The sequence below is a fragment of the Echinops telfairi genome, unplaced genomic scaffold (assembly GCF_000313985.2).
Source record: "Echinops telfairi isolate 266 unplaced genomic scaffold, ASM31398v2 ScPeMD7_5592;HRSCAF=6446, whole genome shotgun sequence".
Taxonomy (NCBI): domain Eukaryota; kingdom Metazoa; phylum Chordata; class Mammalia; order Afrosoricida; family Tenrecidae; genus Echinops; species Echinops telfairi.
This window is the reverse complement of record NW_022109491.1, coordinates 31,713,319-31,735,915: the sequence shown is the minus strand read 5'-3', so window position 1 is coordinate 31,735,915 and position 22,597 is coordinate 31,713,319. Positions and strand designations below refer to the sequence as shown.

The window sequence follows — 22,597 nt, the reverse complement described above, 5'->3', positions numbered from 1 at the left end:
AATTGTCTACGAGACAGCCCTGGAGAAAGATGGACACAGCTGCTGGTCAGAGGAAAACCTGGGAGCCTGTTTTCTCAACTGTCTCTCAAAGACCTAGTCATAGCCTATGTTCTGTTCTTTAAAACTCCTTCCAGGGGTGCCCCTCCATTCAATCCGGAAGGCTTTCTCATACCTCCAATTTTCTCTTACTTCCAATCTTCCCAGAACTGTATATGCCATGATTGACCTTTTTAAAAAAGTCTGCTCTCTCTGTCCAAGGGTGGCCCTGAGAGGGAGCGCTCCATTTTTAACGTATACCTGGAGGTTGGTCCATTTTGTATAAGCAACCTTCTGGAAAGCTCTTGGACCCTTTTGCCAATTAAATTCCACCTCAAGCTTTTTCCAAATTTAATTGCATAGTATTGCCAGCTTCTTTTGCACTCCCCCCCCCCCCCAGTATTATTGCCAGCTTCTTTTCTGCTCCTCGCCCCCCCCCCCCAAATGATATAACCCATAACCCTCTCTGAAGAAATGTCGAGGTAGGGATTAGTCTGAAGCTTCCAATTACAGTTCTAGAGCTCTTGGTGCCAGGTGACGTAATTCTACCAGCTGAGGCTCACTGGGGCTCAGGACACGACCTGCAGCGCAGAGCATCTGTCAGCGCAAACCTGAACTGCTATTTCAGGCAGCTCTGCGGAGGTGCAGGGCTGAGGCCTGGAGGCAGGGCAGGGGCGGAGGCAGCGTTTGCAGATGGAGCCCAGGGGCTCAGAAGCTAGGATAGGCAGGCTGAGGGGCTAACCATTAAGAGAGGGACAGAGGGCGCTGGCAGAGGCCAGCAGGGGCAACCCTAAATAGAGGAAGGAGGACACCCCCTGAACAAATGACTTTTTCTTTTCATCCCCGGCTCCAGAAGCCTGCATCACGACAGCGGAGCGCAGCATAAGGATGCTCACACATATTTGGGGGGGGCGGGGGGGGGGGGTGTCCACATTTGTTTTCTTCTCGCTTTTCACAGAGACGTTTTTTTTAAGTGTGGATTTTAGCTCCCCAAATGTTCCCTGCTTCCCTGGTTAGTATTATCCAATAGAGAGTTCCAGCTTTTGAGAAGAGGCCAGGGTATGATTTAGATGTGACACAGTTTTGGGAACTGGGCATAGGTCTGTTTATTTGAGGACAAACGGTCTCCGTCACGCGGCCTCCGTGTCACTTGGCGTAGCTCTTCCTACTGGATTCATCACCCAGCTTTACACATTTCTAAAAACGCATCCAGTGGAAGCCTGTTCCCTTAAGGCAGAAGTAGTCAAGGCTTGAGGTGTATGAGATTTCGGAAGGAAGCCCTCCCAGGTGACACCAGTAAGTGAATGGGAGGAGAGGGCAGGGAAGGAGAGGAGTAGAGAAAGGGTCTGGGATTCCGGGTGAAGCCCACTTTCAACGTGCTCCTGAGGGGGAAGTTGGAGCACATATTAGTCCCCAGAATGTGTCCTTCTTAAGGAGCTGGGCTTTGGGGCTTCCAAAGCCGTCAGTTACGGGGCTCAGGCCAAAGAAAGCAGGGTGGGTAAGAGGGAGGGTGCTCATGGGAACACCAAGCTCCCAGAAACCACTGGCTCTGCATATGGGCTGCCCTGGTTCCAGTGCCAGGTCACAGGCCCTTCCTGAACTGTAAGGCACCCAGACGCTGGCAGACAGGCACATGGAGCAGGGATAGGATGCCCAGGGGATCAGGTGGTTGACCAAGAGCAATCCTTCTAACATGGCCCCCAGATCTCCCCAAGTTAGGGGTCTTTCATCACATTCTGCTGCAAGAGGAACTGAATGATATCTTTGGAAAGTCCTGGGATCGGCTTTTCCCCTTCCAGAGAAACACTTCCTTCCTCCAGCGGGTAGAAGGAGATGTCCCTGGAATGCCTTTGCAAGGCAGAGCAGCCATCCCGGCTGAAGATGACCCGGGCCATTTGCAAACTGCGGAGGGCGTACTTCTGCCTCTCCTGGTCCTTCAGTTCAGCGATTTTCTGAGACAGGCACTGGAAGACCGATGCAGAGAGTGGGTTTCCAGAGGCCTGCTGTGGGTGGCCAAACATTTCATAGAACCTATCCAGGGATTTCCGAAGCTCATCATCTTCCTGCTGGGTTTCTGGTTGACTTTTCAAAGAAGGGTCAAGCCAGAAGTTCTCAGAGGCCTGGGAATCATCTTGTTCCGTGTTTGGGTTACTGGTGCCTGCAAGACAAAACACAATCCAATAATGGATCACACGATCTGAAACACACAAGCGCCAAGGGCAGGGGGCGCTTCTTTGCATGTTAACACACTGCTCCGGGGTAACCTGCAACGGGCCTCGCCCGTTAGGTGGTGACCAGCCACATCGACACACTGCACAAGCAGCCTGGGATCCTGCCACTTGCTTGTTCACACAAAAAGGAACATCTTATTTCCACGTATCAGCGCTTCTTCCTCTTTAAAATTTTTTTTTCGTAATAATGAAATATACACAAGAAAATCTGTCTAAGCTCAATGATTTCCCTGTGTACAGTTGAGCGGCACTGATTGCACTCTTCAAGTTGTACAACTATTCCTGCCCTCTTTTTTCAGGTCCTCCCCCACCGTTAAGACAAGCCTAATATCCCATCAGCAAAACCTACCTCTTTCCACCTCCCTCCCACTCTGACAACCAATCTTTAGCATCCAGTCATTCATTTATTTGCTTTGCTTATCTAAGAAGACCTCTTTCAAGTGTTGAAAAGCAAGGATGTTACTTTGAGGATGAAGGTATACTTGACCCAGGTCATGGTGTTTATAATCGCCTCGTATACATGTGAAAGTTGGACATTGAATAAGGAAGGCCAAAGAAAAACCAATGTGTTTGGATTATGGTGTTGGCGAAGTAGTACACTGACAGTACCACAGACTGCCAAAAAGAACAAGCAGATCTGTCCTGGAAGAAATACATTTCGAAGACTGATGTGACACCATCTCATGTCCTTTGGACATGGTATCTGGAGAGACCAGTCCCTGGAGAAGGACATCATGCCTGGTAAGGTGGAGGCCAATGGAAACAAGGAAGGCACTCAATGAGACGGATTGACACAGTGGCTGCAAGAGTGGGCTCAAACATGAGAATGATTGTGGGGACGGCGCAGGGCCAGGCAGTGTTTCCGTCTGCTGTGCACAGGGTCGCTCTGAGTAGGAGCTGACTTGACAGCACCCGACAAGAACAACACTCCATATAAGGGAGCGTATACAATCGATCCTTCCACAGCTGACTCAATTTCACTCAGCATGGCATCTCCTGCCCTTAAATATATTTTCCTTATTTTGTTGTTGGTGAGAATAGATACAGCAAAGCAGACACCACCAATTCAACATGTTCTACATGTACAACTCAGTGACCTTTGAGTTGTGAAAGTATTCTCAGCTTCCTTTTCTAAATTGTTCTTCCTTCATTAACCAAAACTTGCTGCCTTTGAATCGCTGGAAGTCCTGTGGTCAATGTGATCTCATACGTTGTTTTTAGAGGCCTCAGAGTCGGTTCTGACTCGCAGTGACCCCATGTGCAACAGAAGGAAGGGGATGCCATCCTCACATGTGTTCTTATCTCGGAGCCTGTTGTTGGGTCAATCCATCTTATCAAGCACCGCTCATGAGGTTCTCTTCTGGGGACTGATCTCTCCTGACAACAGGTCCTAAGTATGGGACAAAGTCTTGCAATCCTTGCCTCAGAGGATCATTCTGGCGGGACTTCTTCCATGACCGACTTGCGTATTCTTCTAGAAGTCTATGGTCCAACATTCTTTGCCAACACCATAATCCAAATACATTGATGCTTCTCCAGGCCTCCTTATTCACTGCTCACATGCGCAGAAGGTGACTGAAAATCCCAAATACCTGACTTGAGCTAGGCAGACCCTTGTCCTCAGGTGACATCCTTGTTCTTACTTTAAAGAGGTCTTGTGCAGCTGATTGACCAAAAGCGATGTGTTGTTTGACCTCGTGACTGCTGCTCCCATGGGCATGAACTGTGGATGCAAGCACGACGACATCCTTGACAACTTCAATCTTCTCTCCATTGATCCCGATGCGACCCATTGATCCAGTTGTAATCCACACTGAAGGCTGCAATCCTTGGACTTCACCAGCTAGTGCTTCAAGTCCTCCTCATTGTCGGCAAGCAAGGCTGTGTCACCTGCAGACTGCAGGTTGTAAATAAGCCCTCCTTCGATCCTGATGCTGCGTTCGTCTTCATATCATTCAGCATCTTTAATGATTTGCTCAGCATACAGACTGAGTAATAATGGTGAGGGTATACAACGCTGATGCACATCTTTCCTGATTTTAAGCCATGATCCTATCTAGATAGTCCCTAATGGGCATAATGCCCGAGGCAGATATTTTTTACTAGTTAATATAAGCTATCATTTGGTTTTAAGAAAACTTCAGGAGATATTTTTTGTTCAAACTTTAAAGATTTACCTCAGGGAGCCTTGGTGGCAGAGTGGGTTAAGTGCTGGGCTGCTAACTGCAAGGTCAGCAGTTTGAACCCACCAGGTGCTCTGAGAGAGAAAGACGAGGAGCACACATTGTGTGGTCAGGCCTACAGAGAATCAACACATTTGTAAGAAGCTGATAACAAGTGCAATTCATTATGAGTTGCTGCAAGTCATATAAAAGGATGCAGAAGCAATGTCCCTAGCCTGAATGTGTTAAGCTGGGTTGTCTAGAGAAACACACCACTGACATTCACCCATGCACAAGAGAGAACTTTATATCAGGAAGCAATTTTACATCAAGAGGGGCCACAGCCTAGCACAACTCAAGTCCGTACATAGGTGTGTGTGACTGCTAGCCAGGGCCCTCGTCAGAGTCACATAGCTGCAGCCTGATGACACTGGAAGGGGAAGCAGGAAGCAGGGAGATCAAGAGCCAGTGGGCACCGGGTCACGTGGATCCAAGATGAGTGGAAATGTGGCAGGGCGCCAACAGCTCTCGGGGTGGGGCAGCTCACTTGGGGCCGCCACGACTGGAGGCAGGAAGGCAAAGTGGCAGAGAGAAAGGAAGCTCCCAGGCTCTTCCTTAGAAAAGGGACTTGATTAAGATGTTGGACTCCACGCCTTCACTTTCATACAAATTCAAGTTGACATAAAATATGTCATACTGGGGTAACTTGGAACCTAACTAGGAAGAGGAGAAATACCTCCAGAGATCAAGTAATAGAGAAATGGTCCCAGGTCATACGTAAATGCACAGACACATGATGACATCGATTCGTTATGGATTATGGATGGCGGGAAGGATTCAAAGCACAAGTGCTGCAAAAGGGAAGATTCAGCCCCTAGCAGCATCGGTGAAAGGTCCCTCTGCGGAAGAGCGATTTGCGGCTTGTTATACAATGACTGTTGGAAACAGAAAGGAAGAGAGTCAATGAGCAAAGGCCCAATGGCAAGAAGTAGAAACGGAACTCTTCCCTGGCTAGAACTACTGCTCTCCTTGCTAGCTGGCGCTGCCTTCGGCAGACTGGGGCTGAACCTGGAAGCTGAGGAAAGAGGAATCGGAGGGCTCAGAGAGGCTACGCTGCTTACCTCACCAACCGGAACCATGCTGACAGAATTCAGTAGCAGGGACAGTGTTTCCACGACAACAGTCTCCCAAATAAAACAATGTCACAGATCGCTTAACTATCAGAAGAAAACAAAGAACCCTTCCCTTGACCCGACTATGTTGGGAGCTTCTGCCGTGGTCTCCTGAGTTTCCCCTAATGACCCGCTCCCACACCAGCTCCTTGGTGGAGGTAGCGAAAACAAGCCGCAAAAACCAAAAAAGGTCAATGGGAGAGGTTGGCAGAGAGGAGGATCAGCTGAGGAGGGAAGTCATTTTTCCAAGATGCTTCTAGGTGGCATATCGTGCATGGACTTAGGAAACAGCTGGCCAGTATACTTTGATATTCCAGGGAGAAAGACGAGGCTTTCTACCCTCGGAAAGATTAATAGTCTCGGAAGCCCACAGGGGCCAGGCTATGCTGTCCTGCGGGTTCACGATGAGTCAGACTTGGCTCGATGGCAGTGAGTTTTAGTTTACATTTTGATATTCAGGTTAGAACATCCTTATTTAAGTTTCATTTGATCTTTCAAATTCACTGTCCACAAAAGATCTTTAAAAACTCAGCCTGTCTCCTCTACTTTTCATGCAAATGTCAAGCAGGCTACAACTCAGCTTCAGAGAACAACCGTCCCCCCTTTCAGAAGAATGGTGACAATATGGGTTGGGTCAGCTATTACGTCAGTTCTTTTGCGCAGTGCCTCGAATCCATTTCAGTCTGTGATTTCCTTTTGACATGTGCTGTATGACCAACGGCAAAGCCATCCCTCTAACGATCTGCCATTGTGGCCTTTGGAGACCACTTTCTTTGACAGCCAGGGACGCTAGCTGATCCCGGCTCCTTTCCTGAAGCCCTCACACCTGGCGAGATCACTGGGTCTTGGGTAACTCCTCAGTTCCTGCTGAGTGGTGCGACTTCACAGCCAGGTTCAAGTCCCGCCTCATGCTACCTGTTGATATAACTGAGTCTTCTTGCAAGGCTCTCAAGAGGGCAGGAATGCCCAGCCTAGGGACAGTTTGTGAAGGCTTTTGTGTCAGTAAGTAGAGTTCCACTTATATTTAGTGAATGGGGTCAAGAATGTCACACCTTTTCCCATGCAGGAGAGAGTCCCATACAATAAGGAACAACACCCCCAAAATGCCAATAGTGGCTCCACCCCAAGAGAAACACCATAGGCTTGGGAAGGAGTGAGAAGTGAAGGCTGATCTGGCTTGCATGTACTTACTGGCCTTGAGATCCCCAGGGCACTTTTGATATTGATGCATTCCCAGAGCATTGCCCTTCTTGCCCCTCCCAGCCATCTGCTGCATTTCACCCTTCCCAGTCTTCTAGATGATAGTCCTGGCTCAGGAAGGGCGCAGATCCTAATGATGCTAGCATGATCAAAACCAGGTGGGACATTTCTTTTCATTTCAATATGCTTCCATCGAAAGGAGAGTTCCTTCAGAAATGTACGGAAGAACAGGAGCAGAGCTGGGTTAGCAATCCTGATACTTTGGTATGCAGTGTTTCAAGCCAAGATATCTGCTAAAGCCATCTAGTTACGGCACTTTCCTTTGGCACTTGCTTTCGAGTTAGACAACCGGAGGGTGAGAATGGCTATACAGCCTCAAGAATGGAGTCAACATCACTGAATTATACATGTGCAAGTACAAAGAGTTGAATTCTTACATGTTTTGCGGCGCATATTCTCAACAACAAGATAAAGAAGAGAGACATATTCGTATTCTTAGGAACTTGAAGTACTTTCAAATCTTTAGGAGTTAGCGATGCTAACTGGGAACCCAGTAATCCACAGCAAGCAATTAACACGAAGCATTTGGGATGAGTGGTTCTGATCTATGAGAGATGACATTAGCCTTTAGAAACCCAGCTGTCTAACGGAGGATTCTTCCAGAAAGTCTTCCAACGGCTACTCCAGAGTTGAGACACACAGAGTAGATTTTATCTCTGTGAATTGTTGTAGCCGTCAACTCTGGCACATTGCTTCTAAATGGTTTTGATATTAGAATGCTGTCTTCTTCATGCCTTGGCAGTAATAGCTTCCCACTCTCTCTTATTTGTCCAGAGTGTCTTTTACTGCCCACGGCTAATTAGGACAATCTGTGGTTTCAAGGGTGGACAGAAGCAAAGGCATCTAAGACATAATAAAAGAAGATGAATAGTATCAGCATTTAAGGACAAGGCAGGTGCAGCCGGTATGGCCTCCTCTGCTGCTCAGGCAGAAAGCAAGCTATCTATCTATCTATCTATCTATCTATCTATCTATCTATCATCTATCTATCTCAGCATCCCATTGCACGCTTCTAAATTCCCAAGCCCACTGCCTAGGTGTTTCCTGTTGGGTGCACCCCAGGTTTTGCCTGGTTCTGGAAGGGGAAAAATCACGGGCATGAGAAGAACAAGGTGGGTGGGGGGAGAGGACCTGCCCTGGGTGCCACCTTTTGGTGGCTCTACTTTCTCTCCCTTGTGACAGGGGTCAGACTTCTAGGCCTCACTGTACCCTGGAGCTCAGTCTCAGAGTACAACTGTGCTCCACCGAGGTTTCTTTCAATGGTGGTGATCTTTTGGAAGGAAACTGCCAGGCCTTTCTACTGCGGTGCTTCTGGGTGAATTTGAACCACCAACCTTTTGCGCACTATTTGCACCACCGGGGATTCGCAGAAGGGGCCAGAGCCCGCGGATATGGAGCCCCGCTCTGCTAGGCGGCTTTCCAGCTGTCCCATCTTCAGACTTCTCCCTTCATCCGCTCTTTGCCTTCCCTCCTGGCATCCCACTTAAAAGTCGGTGGCGTTAAGGAGAAGCAAAAGGAGTACTAGGTGAACGTGGTAAGTCATATCGCCAGCCCCACAGGCTGCACGGAATTCTGAATGGTTCATTGTGGATGCTTGACGAAATCCAGCAAACTCCCTCTTAAGAACGTTTGCACTTGTTCCTCTGTCTTGGGTGTACTTCTTTCATATACCTGCATATACCCTTCGCCTCTTTCAGTTCTCTGCTCAGATGTTAGCTTCTGAGTGCGGCCTTCTGTATCAGTCAGGATCAGCAACGTCGTGTTGGGTACCAAGCAAGCTCCATGCCTCAGTGGAATGAAGCAATAAAGGTTTCTGCTTCTTACTACACATAGCTCTGTACCACACCATTAGCAGGTCTGTGTCATCCTTGCCCTGAGGCTCACATCTTGGCAAACATCAGGGAAAGCTTAATTGCAAAAGGATGATGATTAATCCTACTGTAGGGAGGAACAAAGAATATTACTGATGAGCAATACTTCACTCTATCATATCTTCCCTGAACACATTATTAAGAAATGCAGAACGCCTCCTCTAGGTCCTGGCTGTCCCTTGCATCTCACTAGCCTTGTACTTCTATATAAACTTGATGCCATCTCACAAGGGCATATGCATATATCAATATATTTGGCATTTATCTTCTACTCCAAGATGACAGGGATTTTTGCCTCTCTTTGTCTGAGAGAAAATTATGTTTCCCCCCAAAGTACTGTAAACCCTACCCTTAATATTCATGATCATAAACTAACCCTGTGGTTTCACTGTTATGTTCATTAGGCAGGATTAGTACAGATGTGTCTTAAGCCAATTTCTCTCTTCTTAAGTTTTTTTACTAAACAAAATGTACTATATTCATAAATGCAACACGATTCAGTAATGAAAAGATATGAAGTTCTCATAAATGCTAGCACATAGATGAATCTTGAAAATATGCTAACATAATAAAGACTAAAATATAATAAATCAGATACAAATGGCTAAATCTTGTTTAATTCCCCATTAAATCAGACATTCAAAATAAGCAAATGTATACAGCCAATCACTTTCTTTAAAACAAACAAACAAAAAAACCCCCAAACCTTTTCATTGTGCATTGAGAGTTTATAGATCAGATGAGTGATTTTGTATTCAACACCGTTCATAATTTATCAACCCTTCTATTACTTGCCCTGGACCCCCCATATTTTCCCATCTCCCTTTTGTTGGAATCGCACTTTGGTTAAGACTTAACAGCAAGCTAAGCAAGCAAGCAGCGAGGGGCAGACATGCCCCGCTGCACGAGATCCAGGAGGCACCAAGAACCGGAGGCTGAGAAGAGAAAGGGCTTTTCAACAGGTAGAGAGACCCTTCCCCGAGAACAGGCCGCCGGAATTCCCACCGCGGCCTCTTGAACGATGAGAAAATAAACTTCTGCTTACTACAGCCACTGACCTGAGGTGTTTCTATGAGCGCAGCACAGGGTAGTGACAACCCTTGTCTCTGCGTGCTGTCCCCTAAAACAGCGCCTCGCACACTCAGTACATTTTCAAAAACGTGATGTTTTGTTTACTTGATGAGTTTCTTCTTGAGAGTTGATGCTGTTAGGTGCCATCAGGTCGGTTCTGACTCATAGCGACCCTATGTTCAACAGGACTAAGCCCTGCCCGGTCCTGGGCCAGCCGCACAATCAGTACTCTGCTTGAGCCCATTCTTGCAGCCACTGTGTCAATCCATCACGCTTTTGCTGACTCTTCTCCAGGGACTTGTCCCTCCTGATAACACACATGCACGCACACACATATATATGCATATAATTTCTATTCATGGGAGTAACACATGCTTAATATACAAAGACCTTCTTTATTGTATGCGATGTAAGGCCATACATTTGAGGGATGGATCAATAAGGGAAAACAACTAGCATACTTCTTTTATTTATTTATTTAAAAATTTATATCAGATCATTTTATTGGGCACTCTTATTATAATCCATACATCAATTGTATCAGGCATATGTGTACATATGGTGCCATCATTCTTTTCTAGACAGTTACTTTCTATTGAGCCCTTGGTATCAGCTCCTCTTTTTTTCCTCCCCCATGCGACCCTCATGACCCCTTGATAGATGATAACTTATCATTTCCATATCTCACACCAATCACTGTCTCTCTTCCCCCATGGTTTATGCTGTTCTTCCCCCTGGAGGTGGGGGCTGGTTATGTGTCGATCATTGTGATCAGTTCTCCCTTCCTCCCCTCCTCTCCCTGCCTTCCCCCTACCCTTCTGGTATGGCTATTCCCATTCCTGTTCCTGGATTCCATGTGCCGTGAGCGCTTATCTCTTATCTATACCTGTGTACATGCTCCCGTCTAGTTCAAAGTGAGAAGCAGTACAAGGGTCATGATAGTGTGTGTGTGTGGGGGGGGCGGGGAGGATGAGGAAGCCTCAAGGAACCAGAGGAATATTCTAAGTTTCATCAGTGCTTTACTGCGCCCTGGTTGACTCATCCCTTCTCTGTGACCCCTCTTGTGTGGGGGTGTTCCATTGTCTACACATGGGCTTTGGGTCTCTGCTCTGACCCCCCTCATTCTCAACGATATGTTTTTGTTCGTTTGTTTTTTGTTACTGGTTTTCTGATGCCTGTTACCCAGTCCCAATGACACCTCATGATCGCACCGGCTGGTGTACTTCTTCCATGTGGGCTTGTTGCTTCTCTGCTGGATGGCCACTTGTTTAGCTTCAAGCCTTTAAGACCCCCCTGGTGCTGTATCTTTTAATAGCCAGACACCATCTGCTTTCTTAACTATATTTGCTCATGCACCTATTTTGTCTTCAGCAATTGTGCTGGGAGGGTGAGCATCACAGAATGCCAGTTTGTTAGAACAAAGTGTTCTTGTATTGAGGGAGGGTATGAGCAGAGGCCCAAAGTCCATCTACTACCTCAGTGGATTGCCCCATAATTTTATGTACATAGGCCAATACCTCTATTTTTATGGATTAATGTATTTACATGTGTACACATCTATAGCATGCTTCTTAATGAGCCACGTAAGCAACAAAAGTACGGGTAGCCAAACTGGCAATATTCCCAATTTCCATATCACTCAAGGATATTTCCCGATGACTGACAGAGTTTGAGGGCAAGTTTAGAAACTATCATAGCAAGAACAAACAAGAAATCCCACAGAATAAGATAAAAGGTGATTTGAGTAGCATAATCATACTGCTGAATCTGTGTTGTACAGCCTGGTAGCCACTTGCTACTTGTGACATTAGCACTTGAAATTTTGCTTGTCGGATGAGTGCAAACTCACACCAGGGGTTGAAGGGTTGTTGGTGGTGGTAGGGGGAGGTGAAATAAGATGTTATAATAAAAAATAAAAAAAACACCTTTTTTATTGTGAGTTAGGGGAAGGTTGTCACAGCAGGTTACAGTTTTACATTCAACAATTCAAACAATTCCGCTTCAGCGAATCCAGCGGCATCCTCTCACCGCTTCATCACGTATCCCACTTCCTCCCTGTGCTTTGTTTCCATACCTCCTTCTTTCCCAGCCCTCAGACCTGATCCTTGGGGAAATGCTTCCCTGTGGATCTTAAATGACTGAGAATTCCAGTGCAGCGGTGAGTTCAGTTCTAGACCTGAATGGGTAAGAGCCATAGTGTTAGAGGTGCCACCTGGCTCTATCTGACCGCAGGGCCTGGTCTCTAGGATTTTGAGTTCTGTTCTGTATTTTCCTCCCACTCTATAGAGAACCTTCTAATGTGATCTGTTTCATATTTAGTGGTAGCTGGGCAACATCTAGTTCTTCTAGTTGCAGGGTTGTGGAAACTGCTATTACTGTGGTCCATTAGTCCATGAATCTTTATATTTTCATCAATTTTCTTTCCTTTGGACAGGGAGCGATCAAATAGTTGCCACTTAGATGTCTGCACATTTTAAGATCCCAGTAGGATATAGAAGATTATCTTTGAGAACTATGGTATGCCAATTGACCTCGGTGTCCCTTGAAAACACTCATAACATTAAAAATAATAACTATATATGGAAAGAAAATACATTATTGAAATGAATCATTTGTTTTTTTAATGCAGCTATTAGAAAAAAAATTATACATGTGGCTTAAATAATATTTCTTTTAGACAGCACTGGATGAGATCATCTTTATAGCTTGGATTTAAGAAAGCTTTGGCTCCACAGTTTTCTTTCCTAAAGATTATGTTTGAGCTCCTGGAGGGCAAAAGGCATCCTGAAGGCATCCAGGAGGAAGCTCTGCTGTGATGTGATAGCCCACATTTATTAGAGAAGCACAAGATCTCCAACGCTCAGCTTGTCCGGGTTGTACTGTCCTGTCTCTACCAGCAGCCCCTTGAGACCAGGCCTACAAAGAAGCAAGGGCCAGCCTTGTAAAGTGGTCTAATTTATCTCTGCCTTGTGGGCTCAGTCAAAAATTAGAGATGTCCATTCAAAGGATGGGCTTGCGTGGATGGTCATTGAATAATGGATGGCCAGCATCCAGGAGGCAAAAGCCCTGCTCAGCTGAGATGAGTGGGTGACGCTGGGAAATGCCAGACGAGTCACCTTTAGAAAAGTGAGGCAGGGGAAGGCAACTGTGCCAGGCAGATGGAAGCCTAGAAGCAAGGGAAGAAGAATCTTCCAAGAGAGGGAACTGGAGCTAGTTTATGGAGGGACTCAGATACCCGATGGAGAGGCCAGGTAAGCATTCTGCTAACCATCTAGCTTCAGACATTATTCCATTGCAAAAATGGACTATTACCAAGTCCAAAACCAAAACCAAACCTATTCTGACTCATAGTGACCCTACATGGGGTTTCCAAGACTGTAAATCCTTACAGGAGGGGAGAGCCTCATCTTTCTCTCCAGGAGTGGCTAGTGAGTTTGAACCACGGACCTTGTTGTTAGCTCTGCCTGTTGTCTCAATTCATTGTTAAATAGTATCCTGGTGGTGTGGTGGATACTTGTTGGGCCGCCAACTGCAAGGCCATCAGTTCCAATCCACCAGGCATTCCATAGAACAAAGTCTAGGCTTTCTGCTCCCACAGAGAATTACAGTCTTGGAAACCCACAGGGGCAGTTCTATCCTGTCCTATAGTGTTGCTATGAGTCAGCATCGACCTGATGGCAGTGAGTTTTTGTTTCGCTCTCAAACAGATTACTTGATACACGGTCACCTACCTAGTATCTAGCGTGAGAGGAATAGGCAGGAGCCAGCCATCTGCGTGAACAATGAAAAGTCCCCACGTCCATCCTTACATCCGGATGCCAGGAATGATCCCAGGCCGTGGTATCAAGGTGCCTGTGGACTTTTGTTTTGTTTCCTGAATCTTTTAAACTACTTGTTTTATTGTACTCTAAAGCAATCCTTTCACTGTTTTCTTTTTTCCACAATTGGCATTTTCCTCGACCCTTGGTTGCCCAAGAACGATTTGTGTTAGGCAAGGCCCTCCATTCACTCTACCCAACCAGCAACTCACTTTGATTCTTTTTTCTGGTTTTGCTTGGCTCTGTGAGATGATCAGCACGGGAGTCCTAAGGCACTATATTTCCTATCTTACTAAGAGCATAAATCAATGAAAAGTAAAAAAATAGTAAGCAAAGTCTCCTATTGTTTGATGGCAACCCCTCTATGGATGGTTTATACATTTTAGAGTTTGCAACAATTTCTTGAAAGGGTAACCAAACCAAGCCAAATTCACTGCCACCGAACCGATTCTGACTCATAGCAGCCCTGTAGACGCGGTAGTAGAACTGCCCTTGTGGGTTTCCAAGATGTAACTCTCTATGGGAACAGCAAGTGCTGTCTTTCTCTTGAGGAGGGACTGGTGGCTTCAAACTGCTGGCCCTGCGGTTAGCAACCCAACGCATAACCACTACGCCACCAGGGCTCCTCCTGAAATGGTAAAGCTTACGTATCCACAAAAAGGGATGTGTGGGTATCAATATATTGAATCAAAATTAGCATCTGCTGTCACCCTTCCTCCTAATGACAAACAGATGCTGATGGACTTATGCAAAACAAACCTGAACCCATTGCCATCAAAGCCCGTCAATTCCAACCCACAGTGAGCTTCTATATCAGACAGAGTAGAACTGCCCGGATGTGGTTTCCAAGTCTTCAAATCTTCACAGGAGCAGACTGGCACATCTTTCTGCTATGGGGCAGATGGTGGCTTTGAACTGTTGACCTAGTGGTTAGCAGCTGAGTGCCTGACCACTGCGCCAATAGGGTTCCCTTGGACAGACATATGTACACTGTGTCTAGATTTTTGTCACCATGAGCAAGGTTTCATTGAGCCTGCTGGTGTACTGTTCCTGTGCTCATCTTTGAGAGTTTCCCGGGAAATACACCCAGAAGTACTGAGCTGAAGGAACTGCATTTGCAGATTTTGCTAGATCCTGCCAAACTGCTCCCTAAACGGTTGCAGCCATTACACTCCCACCAGCAGAATCATAGTTTTTCGTCTTTTTCCACATCCTGGCCAGGCCATGATATTGCCTGACATTTAAAACCATGTCTCCTTGTTTTACTTTGCATGTCGATGATTCCTAGTAAGGCTGAGCTGGGTTTTATTGGTCATTCGGGTTTCCTCTGAATTGGTTATTCACATGCTTCCCCTTTTTTCTACTGGGGCTTTTTTGGGGGGGGTCTCTTCCTCATTTCCTTTGTTAATAGCGAATAGAATAAATTAGAAGGAAAACAATACCTTTTTCTGACTTGCTGTTAAATTAATGTCACTCCTGGATGATTCTAGTCTGTGCATTTTGTCTTCTCAAGCAAAACATCCGTTACAGGGTCGGCTTCTCGCTCCCCAAAGGTAAAAGGGAGGTTCGGCCTCTTTTAGTAAAACTGTTGGCAGCCAGGCCACTCCAGGAGCCAGGTAAACATCCGGCTCTACTGGTAAACATCTGGCTCTACAGGTAAACATCCGGCTCGACAGGTAAACATCTGGCTCTACTGTGTCTTATTTTCCCGACAAGGATCAAGGCTGCTTCTGCCAGGATCTCTGGATGATGAAAGGGTTGGTGACTTAGAGCACGGACAAAGCGAATTTGCTCATTGATTTCCTTAATTAAAAAGGTCTTCATGTGGCTGTCAGTTGGCACGATTTGATAGCATTATATGTTGGGCCAGGAAGAGAAGGTCAAAGACCTTCCAGGTGATTCAGACTCAGATCAGAATGGTTTCGGAACGACTGGCATGGATCAAAAGAATGCTTCAACAATGTCCTTCTTTGCTGAAAGACTGAGGTGTATTTTAAGGCTCTCTCTGAAATGGCCTCCTTTTATCCATTAGGATCACAGCTCGGTCCCTTCATAGCTAGAACCTACCAGTTCCTGTTGAGACCATTCAACTAGGGGGCAGCCGCATGGGAGTCCCAGGAGAACTGGACTACTGGCTCCCAAGAATTTTCTTGTTTTTTAAAAACCATTTTCTTGTGGTTTGGGTGAAAATTTACATGGCAAATTGCATCCCCGCTTCTTAATTTCCATACTCACTGTTCAGTGACATTGGTTACATCCCCCCACCCCCACCCCCGCACTGTGTCAACGTTATCATTAATTTCACTGAGGATGTTTCATTTTGCAGGGCTTTCAAAGGCTGATTTCCTGATTTCTGGGAAGTAGACCTTTCTTCCACAGCACCTCAGCGCGCCACGAACCACCAGCCTTTTGGTTAGCAGGCAAGTGCATTAACTGCTTGCACCATCAGCAAAGCGAGGGGAGTTATCTAGTTCAACTCTCTCATTCTTGGGGTCAGGATCTTACAGCTCGATCTGGAACAAGAAGCATGCCCCTTGACCTTGCTGCTCTTTGGTACTTCTGCCACCTGGGATGCTCTGCTGGAGTCAGGCGGGCATCCCAGGGACAATTTCCTTTTAACAGCCATCGGAAATTAAGGGGCCTCGCTGTAACATTTAAAGCAATCATGTTAAGAATGCCTCTGTCTCCAAAGGATTTTCAAAAATTTCATTTGACGTCACAGGTTTCTGTTGATTTGTTCATATCCTGGTCTAAGCAATAAACAGCACTTGTGAGTAGGGAAAGCAACCAAATGAATTGGATCTCGGTTGCTGTGGCAACATTGCTATTTTGATTACGGCTGTTTACTTCAGTAAAGTTAACAGTAAGCCGCTGATTAAGATGATGCTTGACATTTCAGCCTTAACTGCAAGGGGGGTGGGTTGGGGGTAAGGGAGGACAACTCTATATTACATATGAGGGGGCTTCAAAAATTTCATGGAAAAATTCTAGTATCCTTTAATCCTTTTTCTCCAGGATTTTTTGAACCCCGCCTCATATTTAGTGGGATAAACAGAGATCACTCCTGGTGGCACCAACCTGATCTTGCTTTCTTGAAGAGAAATGAGCGCCTCCCATAAGCTGTCCAAATCAACAAGTCCACAGCTGGCAATTTTTTGATTTGAAGAGGAACAAAAGAGAACTTCTGTCAAAATAGAGTGAGTCCTAGGATTGGCATAATGATCCTATAGGACAGAATAGAGATGTCCCTGTGGGTTTCTAAGACTTCAAATCTTTACAGGAGTAGAGGGCCTCGTCTTTATCCCAGGGAGTGGCTCATGGTTTCGAACCACTGATCTTGAGGTTAGTGGCCCAACTGGTTCCCCTGTAGGTTGGAATGGGCTCCATAGCAGTTGAGTTTGATGTTCTGGATGATTGGCGCCAGCAAGAGGACCGTGAAAGAAAGGGAAATCTCCAAGACAGACAAGGCAATCGGCCGCTTGTCTAATTGATTTCATTGCATAGTAAAGCAATGCCAAGTGAACCGTGATGCGGCAAACAAGCACACCAGAATGTCAACCTCCAGATGCGTGCTGCCCCATCAAAGTAATCAGGTGGGGGCCTAGCTGTAGTGTTTAAGATGCTGCCTCAAAATCTGTGGCATCTCTTTAGGAAGTGCTTTCATCGGCCCCTGGAATCTTCTTCTGAAGGTTCGCATTACTTGGAGGCCGTGGTAGCAAACCCCCATCCTCAGAAAATGGAATTATGGTTTTGGAAGCCGACAAGAAGCCTTAGGAGTAAGATTTTCTTTTTTTATATTTTTTAATCATTTTATTGGGGGCTCATACAACTCATCACAATCCATACATACATTCATTGTGTCAAGCACATTTGTACATTTGTTGCCATCATCATTTTCAAAACATTTTCTTTCTACTTGAGCCCTTGGTATCACCTTCTCATTTTCCCCCTCCCCCCCCCTCCCTCATGAACCCTTGATAATTTATAATTTTTTCATGGCTTACATTGACTGATGTCTCCCTTTACCCATTTTTCTGTTGTCCATCCCCCTGGGATGGAGTTATAGGTAGATCACTGTGATCAGTTCCCCTTTTCTCCCCCCACCTTCCCCTTCCCCTCCTGGTATGCCTACTCTCAATGTTGGTCCTGAGGGGTTTATCTGTCCTGGTTTCCCTGTATTTCCAGCTCTTATCTATACATTGTACATGCTTTGATCTAGCCAGATTTGTAAGGTAGAATTGGGATAATGATAATGTGGGGGAGGAAGCATTAAAGAACTAGAGGAAAGTTGTGTGTTTCATTGGTTCTATGCTGCACCCTGACTGGCCTGTCTCCTCCCCAAGACCCTTCTGTAACGGGATGTCCAGTGGCCTACAGATGGGCTTTCGGTCTCTATTCCATATTCCCCCTAATTCACATTGGTATGACTTTTGTTCTGGGTCTTTGATGCCTGATACCTGATCCCATTGACACTTCATGATCACACAGGCTGGTGCGCTTCATCCATGTGGGCTTTGTTGCTTCTGAGCTAGATGGCCGCTTGTTTATCTTCATGCCTCTAAGACCCCAGATGCTATAACTTTTGATAGCTGGGCACCATAAGCTTCATTCACAACATTTGCTTATGCACCCATTTTGTCTTCAGTGATCGTGTTGGGAAGGTGAGCATCATGGAATGCCAGGTTAATAGAACAAAGTGTTCTTGCATTGAGAGAGTACTTGAATAGAGGCCCAATGTCCTTCTGCTACCTTAATACTAAACCTATACATATATGCACACAGATCAATTTCCACATCCTCATATATAAATATTTTTGTACATGCGTGTATTTAGACCTCTATAAATGCCCTTTGCGTCCTAGTTCTTTCCTCTATTTCCTTTTATTTTCCTCTTGTCCCACTGTCATGCTTTACTTTCATTTGGGTTTCAGCAATTCCTCTCAGTTACATTGCCCTTCATCAAGCCCTATCAGGCCCCCTACACCCTCCTCGCCATCGATTTTAGATCACTTGTTGTTCCCTTGTCCCTGGGCTTGTTAATACCCACTTCCTTTCCCCCACCTCCCCCTCTCCAACGTCCACCCCCAAACTGTCAGTCCCATTGTTTTCACCTCCAGATTGTTAATCTTGCCTATCGTATCTAGATATACATGCAGAGATAATAATATGCACAAAAACAAGGCAGAGCAAAACAAAGCAACAAAAGAAAACAAAACAACAACAACAAAACCAATGACAAAAAAAAAGAAAAGCTTATAAATAGTTCAAGGTATCATGTAGGTCAGTGGTTCTCAATCTGTGGGTCATGACCCTTTTGGTGGTCGAGCAACCCTTTGACAGGGGTCGCCCGATTCATAACAGTAGAAAAATTATAGTTATGAAGTAGCAACAAAAATAATTTTATGGTTGGGGGGGTCACCACAACATGAGGAACTGTATTAAAGGGTCGTGGCATTAGGAAGGTTGAGAACCACTGGTGTACATGATCAAGGATTAGGAGCCATGGAGTGAAGAAACATGAAAAATAACGTTTAACTCCCAAGCCCCAAACTCACTGCTATGGGGTCTATGCTGACTCATAGTGGCCCCTGTGGGTTTCCAAGACGGTAGCTATTTACGGGAGTAGAAAGCTCAGTCTTCTTCCTGTGGAGCAACTAGCTCGTGGTTTTGAACTGCCAAGCATGAGGATTGCAACCCAACTCGTAACCACTACACTACCAGGGCTCCTAGAACATTTAACTACAAAGTGAAATTGATTTTCTTCTGCTTCTCAGCCTGGTTCTGAAAGTGCATCTCACAGTGGCAGGCAGCAGGGACTCAAAGAATATGCGACATTGAAGGGCAGAACTAAATCTGGCCTTTGTTGAAGCTCACAGTCAGAGAGGGTATGTTTCATGCTTCCATCCTGCCAGGAGAGGTGCTTGCGAGCACGGGCTTTCATGGGCGATGTCAGTTAGCATCCCCACGCTGCTAGGTGAGCTTGGCAAGTTATTTAAAACACCTCTCAGCCTTGGTGTCGTCATCTGTAAGATGGGAATAATAATAATTCTCCTACATATTACTGTCATTTATAAGCATAGAGCCCAGCACATAGCAACAGACTGAAACAAAGACACTGCCATAAAGTCAATTCTGACTCATAGAGACCCTGTATAGAGTTTCTAACATTTTGTAAATCTTTATGGGCACAGACACAGCCTCACTTTCCTCCTATGGAGCAGGTGGTAGAGTTGAACTACTGACCTTATAGTAGCAGTCCAACACTTCCTGGCAGTACCACCAGGGCTCCTTAGCACACAGTAAGCACTCAACAATAAAAATTACTTGTTTCAATTGGCATAATATTGTGTTTAGTGTTTCTGTTCTACTTCCTAGTTCGCTACAGAGTGTCTGGTGTCTTAAAGGCAAATGAGAAGCTATCTCAGGCAGAACACCTGGTCTTTAAACTACAGTTAGAACAACAAAGAAGAGAGTAAGGAATAGGAGGAGAATATGGATAGTACTGCAATTCCCTTCACAAATAACTCCTTCCTTTTCCAGACCAGAATTGGGTGACTCCCATCCACTATAAGTAAACATTTGATCAAGGATTCCATAGAGGAATCTGGGTCAAAAGGAAGAAAATGTGTAACAGAATTCTAAATTCCCGTGAACTCTAGACTTTTGGAGCCATGGAAGGGGGGTGGACCCTTGAAGCTATTGCCCTGAGATAACCTTTAAAGCTTACATTGAAAATATTCCCTGAATTCTTCTCAAAACCAAACAGTAGTTTGGCCTACCTAGATCAAAAAGGTCTTAATGGAGCAACATGCTCTTTTAAGGTCATCAATATAGAGCCTTGGTGTTATAGTGGTTATTTGCTGGACTGTAACCTTCAGGGTTAGCAGTTCAAAACCACCAGCTGCTCCTTAGGAGAAAGACAAAGGTTTCTGCTCCAGAAAAGAATACAATGGGGTACAATTCTCCTTGATATGATTGAATAATTGAACTATTGGATTATATGATATGTAAACTACTTGCCAATAAAATTGTTGGAAAAATACATAAATAACATTGAACATTAAAAAAAGAGAGTTATGGTCTTGGAAACCCACAGGGGCCGCTATACCCTGTTCTATAGGGGCCTGTGAGTCAGGATTTTGGTTTTCTATGTGGGTTCAAGTCGACTATAGCAACTCAAAAGATCACAGAAGAACTTCAGGGGGCTCTGGGGTTATATTAATAAAGGGGGAATAATGTAGAAGAGGAAGATAAAAGATTGCATGACTTGAAGAATGAATCAATGCCACTAAAGTGTGCATGTATAAACAGTTAAACTGTCATACGCTTCACTGTGCGTATTCTCAGTACCAAAATCAAAATAAATGAACAAACGAACACAACCTTCACAGCGTCTTGTTTCGGTGTAGAATGCGGACTCTCATGGGAGTGACCTGGTTTAATTCCCAGCGAAGGCCCCGTCTGCAGCAGCTGCACACATCTATCTGACAGTGGAGGCTGGAAGGTGGCTAGCATGTTGGTCAGGTTTCAGCGCAGCTTCCAGAGCAAGTCAGACTGGGAAGAAAAGCCTAACGATCGACTGGCCCCAAATCGACCTCCCACGGAAACCCTGTGGATCACAATGGCCTAATTCTCTTGGGCATGAGTCAGGGCTGACTCAATGGCCGCTAACAACAACATTGCTTTCTAACTTTTATAATGATTACCATGGTGACATAATAAGATATTTGTCATTTGATTTTTTTTTTAAACCAATCCTACTGCCATCTGAGTTTGAGACTTCCACCAAGATGATTCCCACTCACGAAACCCTATGAGAGTCTCCCAGATTCAGTCTTTCAGGGGCAGACAGCCCGTCCTTCCCCTGACAGGTTTGAGGAGTCGAGCATCTGGTTGGTGAGCAGCCCAACACCTGGCCCACAGTACCACACATCTGAACAGTTAAAAATGACTTGTAAACATGCCTGTAAATCTACTACACTGTGAGTGGTAAGGGCATACCAGATGGTGAGTCGGGGTAAACACTGGTGTGACTGGCAGGGCTGTCCCACCTTTCCTAGTTACTACTTTCTCCTGGCAGCTCAAGTTGAAGGGATGACTCAGAGTCCACATTAGCCATCTCCCAGCAGCAGCAGAACGCGGAATGGAGAGAGATCCCCAGTGCACCCTGGGCAAAGCAAACATGATGGCAGTGTGGGTGGAAACAGCATGTGCCTCCGTGTGGGGGCGTGTCAAGCTCCGAAGCCCAGGCTGGTGGGGCCCTCCAGCTGTCCCTGCCACGTTTCCCTGCCACCCCGCCGCCGCCGTGGGTGGCACTGAAATGACTCACCTTCAGGGAGCTGGAAGGTGGTGGGGTGTCTTGAAAGTGGATGGTAACGAAATACCAGGGGAAGAGCCCCGAGGAAAAGTGTAGGCTAGTAAACAGATCGCTGTTCAAGGAGAGACTGGCTGCTTTAAAACAAAACAAAGAAAAACCAAACAAACGTCTTGGGATTCGGGGCTCAGAGAATGACTGCTGGCTGAGTCAGAACCGTGGGTGCAGAGTTACATGGTAAAAGGCAAGGAAGAGGGCGAAGTGCAATCAGAGTCATCACAGGAGATGACGGGCAACCCCCTTCCCATTTGTACCTGAATCTGAGAAGGAAGTTTGAGCCTTCTCTTCTAAAGCACAGAACTTCAGAGAACACCCAAACCTCAGAGAGATTGGGAGAGGTTTAGTTTACAAAAGGAAATGCTTTCATATTATCCCACGAGCTAACATAAGAACAAGCAAATGGGCCTTGGAAGACGTACGGCCAGAATGTTCCTCAGAAACGAGGCTGGAGAGATGTCCCCCCACTTTGGCCATCTTCTCAGAAAGGTCCAGTTCCCACAGAAGGGCATCCTGCCTGGTGGAGGGGCCAGCAAAAAGAGGATGGCCTCCATGAGATGGGTCAACACAGCGGATGCAACACCAGACTCAAACATAGTGGTGAC

The 22,597-nt window shown here is 45.8% G+C and overlaps 1 protein-coding gene across 1 annotated transcript in view; it reads right to left on the bottom strand.

The window, feature by feature from the left end:
* Positions 1-962: 962 nt before the first annotated feature.
* The window catches only part of SHLD1 (shieldin complex subunit 1), an 83,685-nt gene continuing 62,050 nt past the window's right edge, over positions 963-22,597 (bottom strand). The window contains exon 3 of the mRNA XM_004698166.2: positions 963-2,194. Coding sequence (XP_004698223.2) covers positions 1,752-2,194 — 443 coding nt within the window. The 3' untranslated portion in view covers positions 963-1,751. The remainder of the gene's footprint in view (positions 2,195-22,597) is intronic.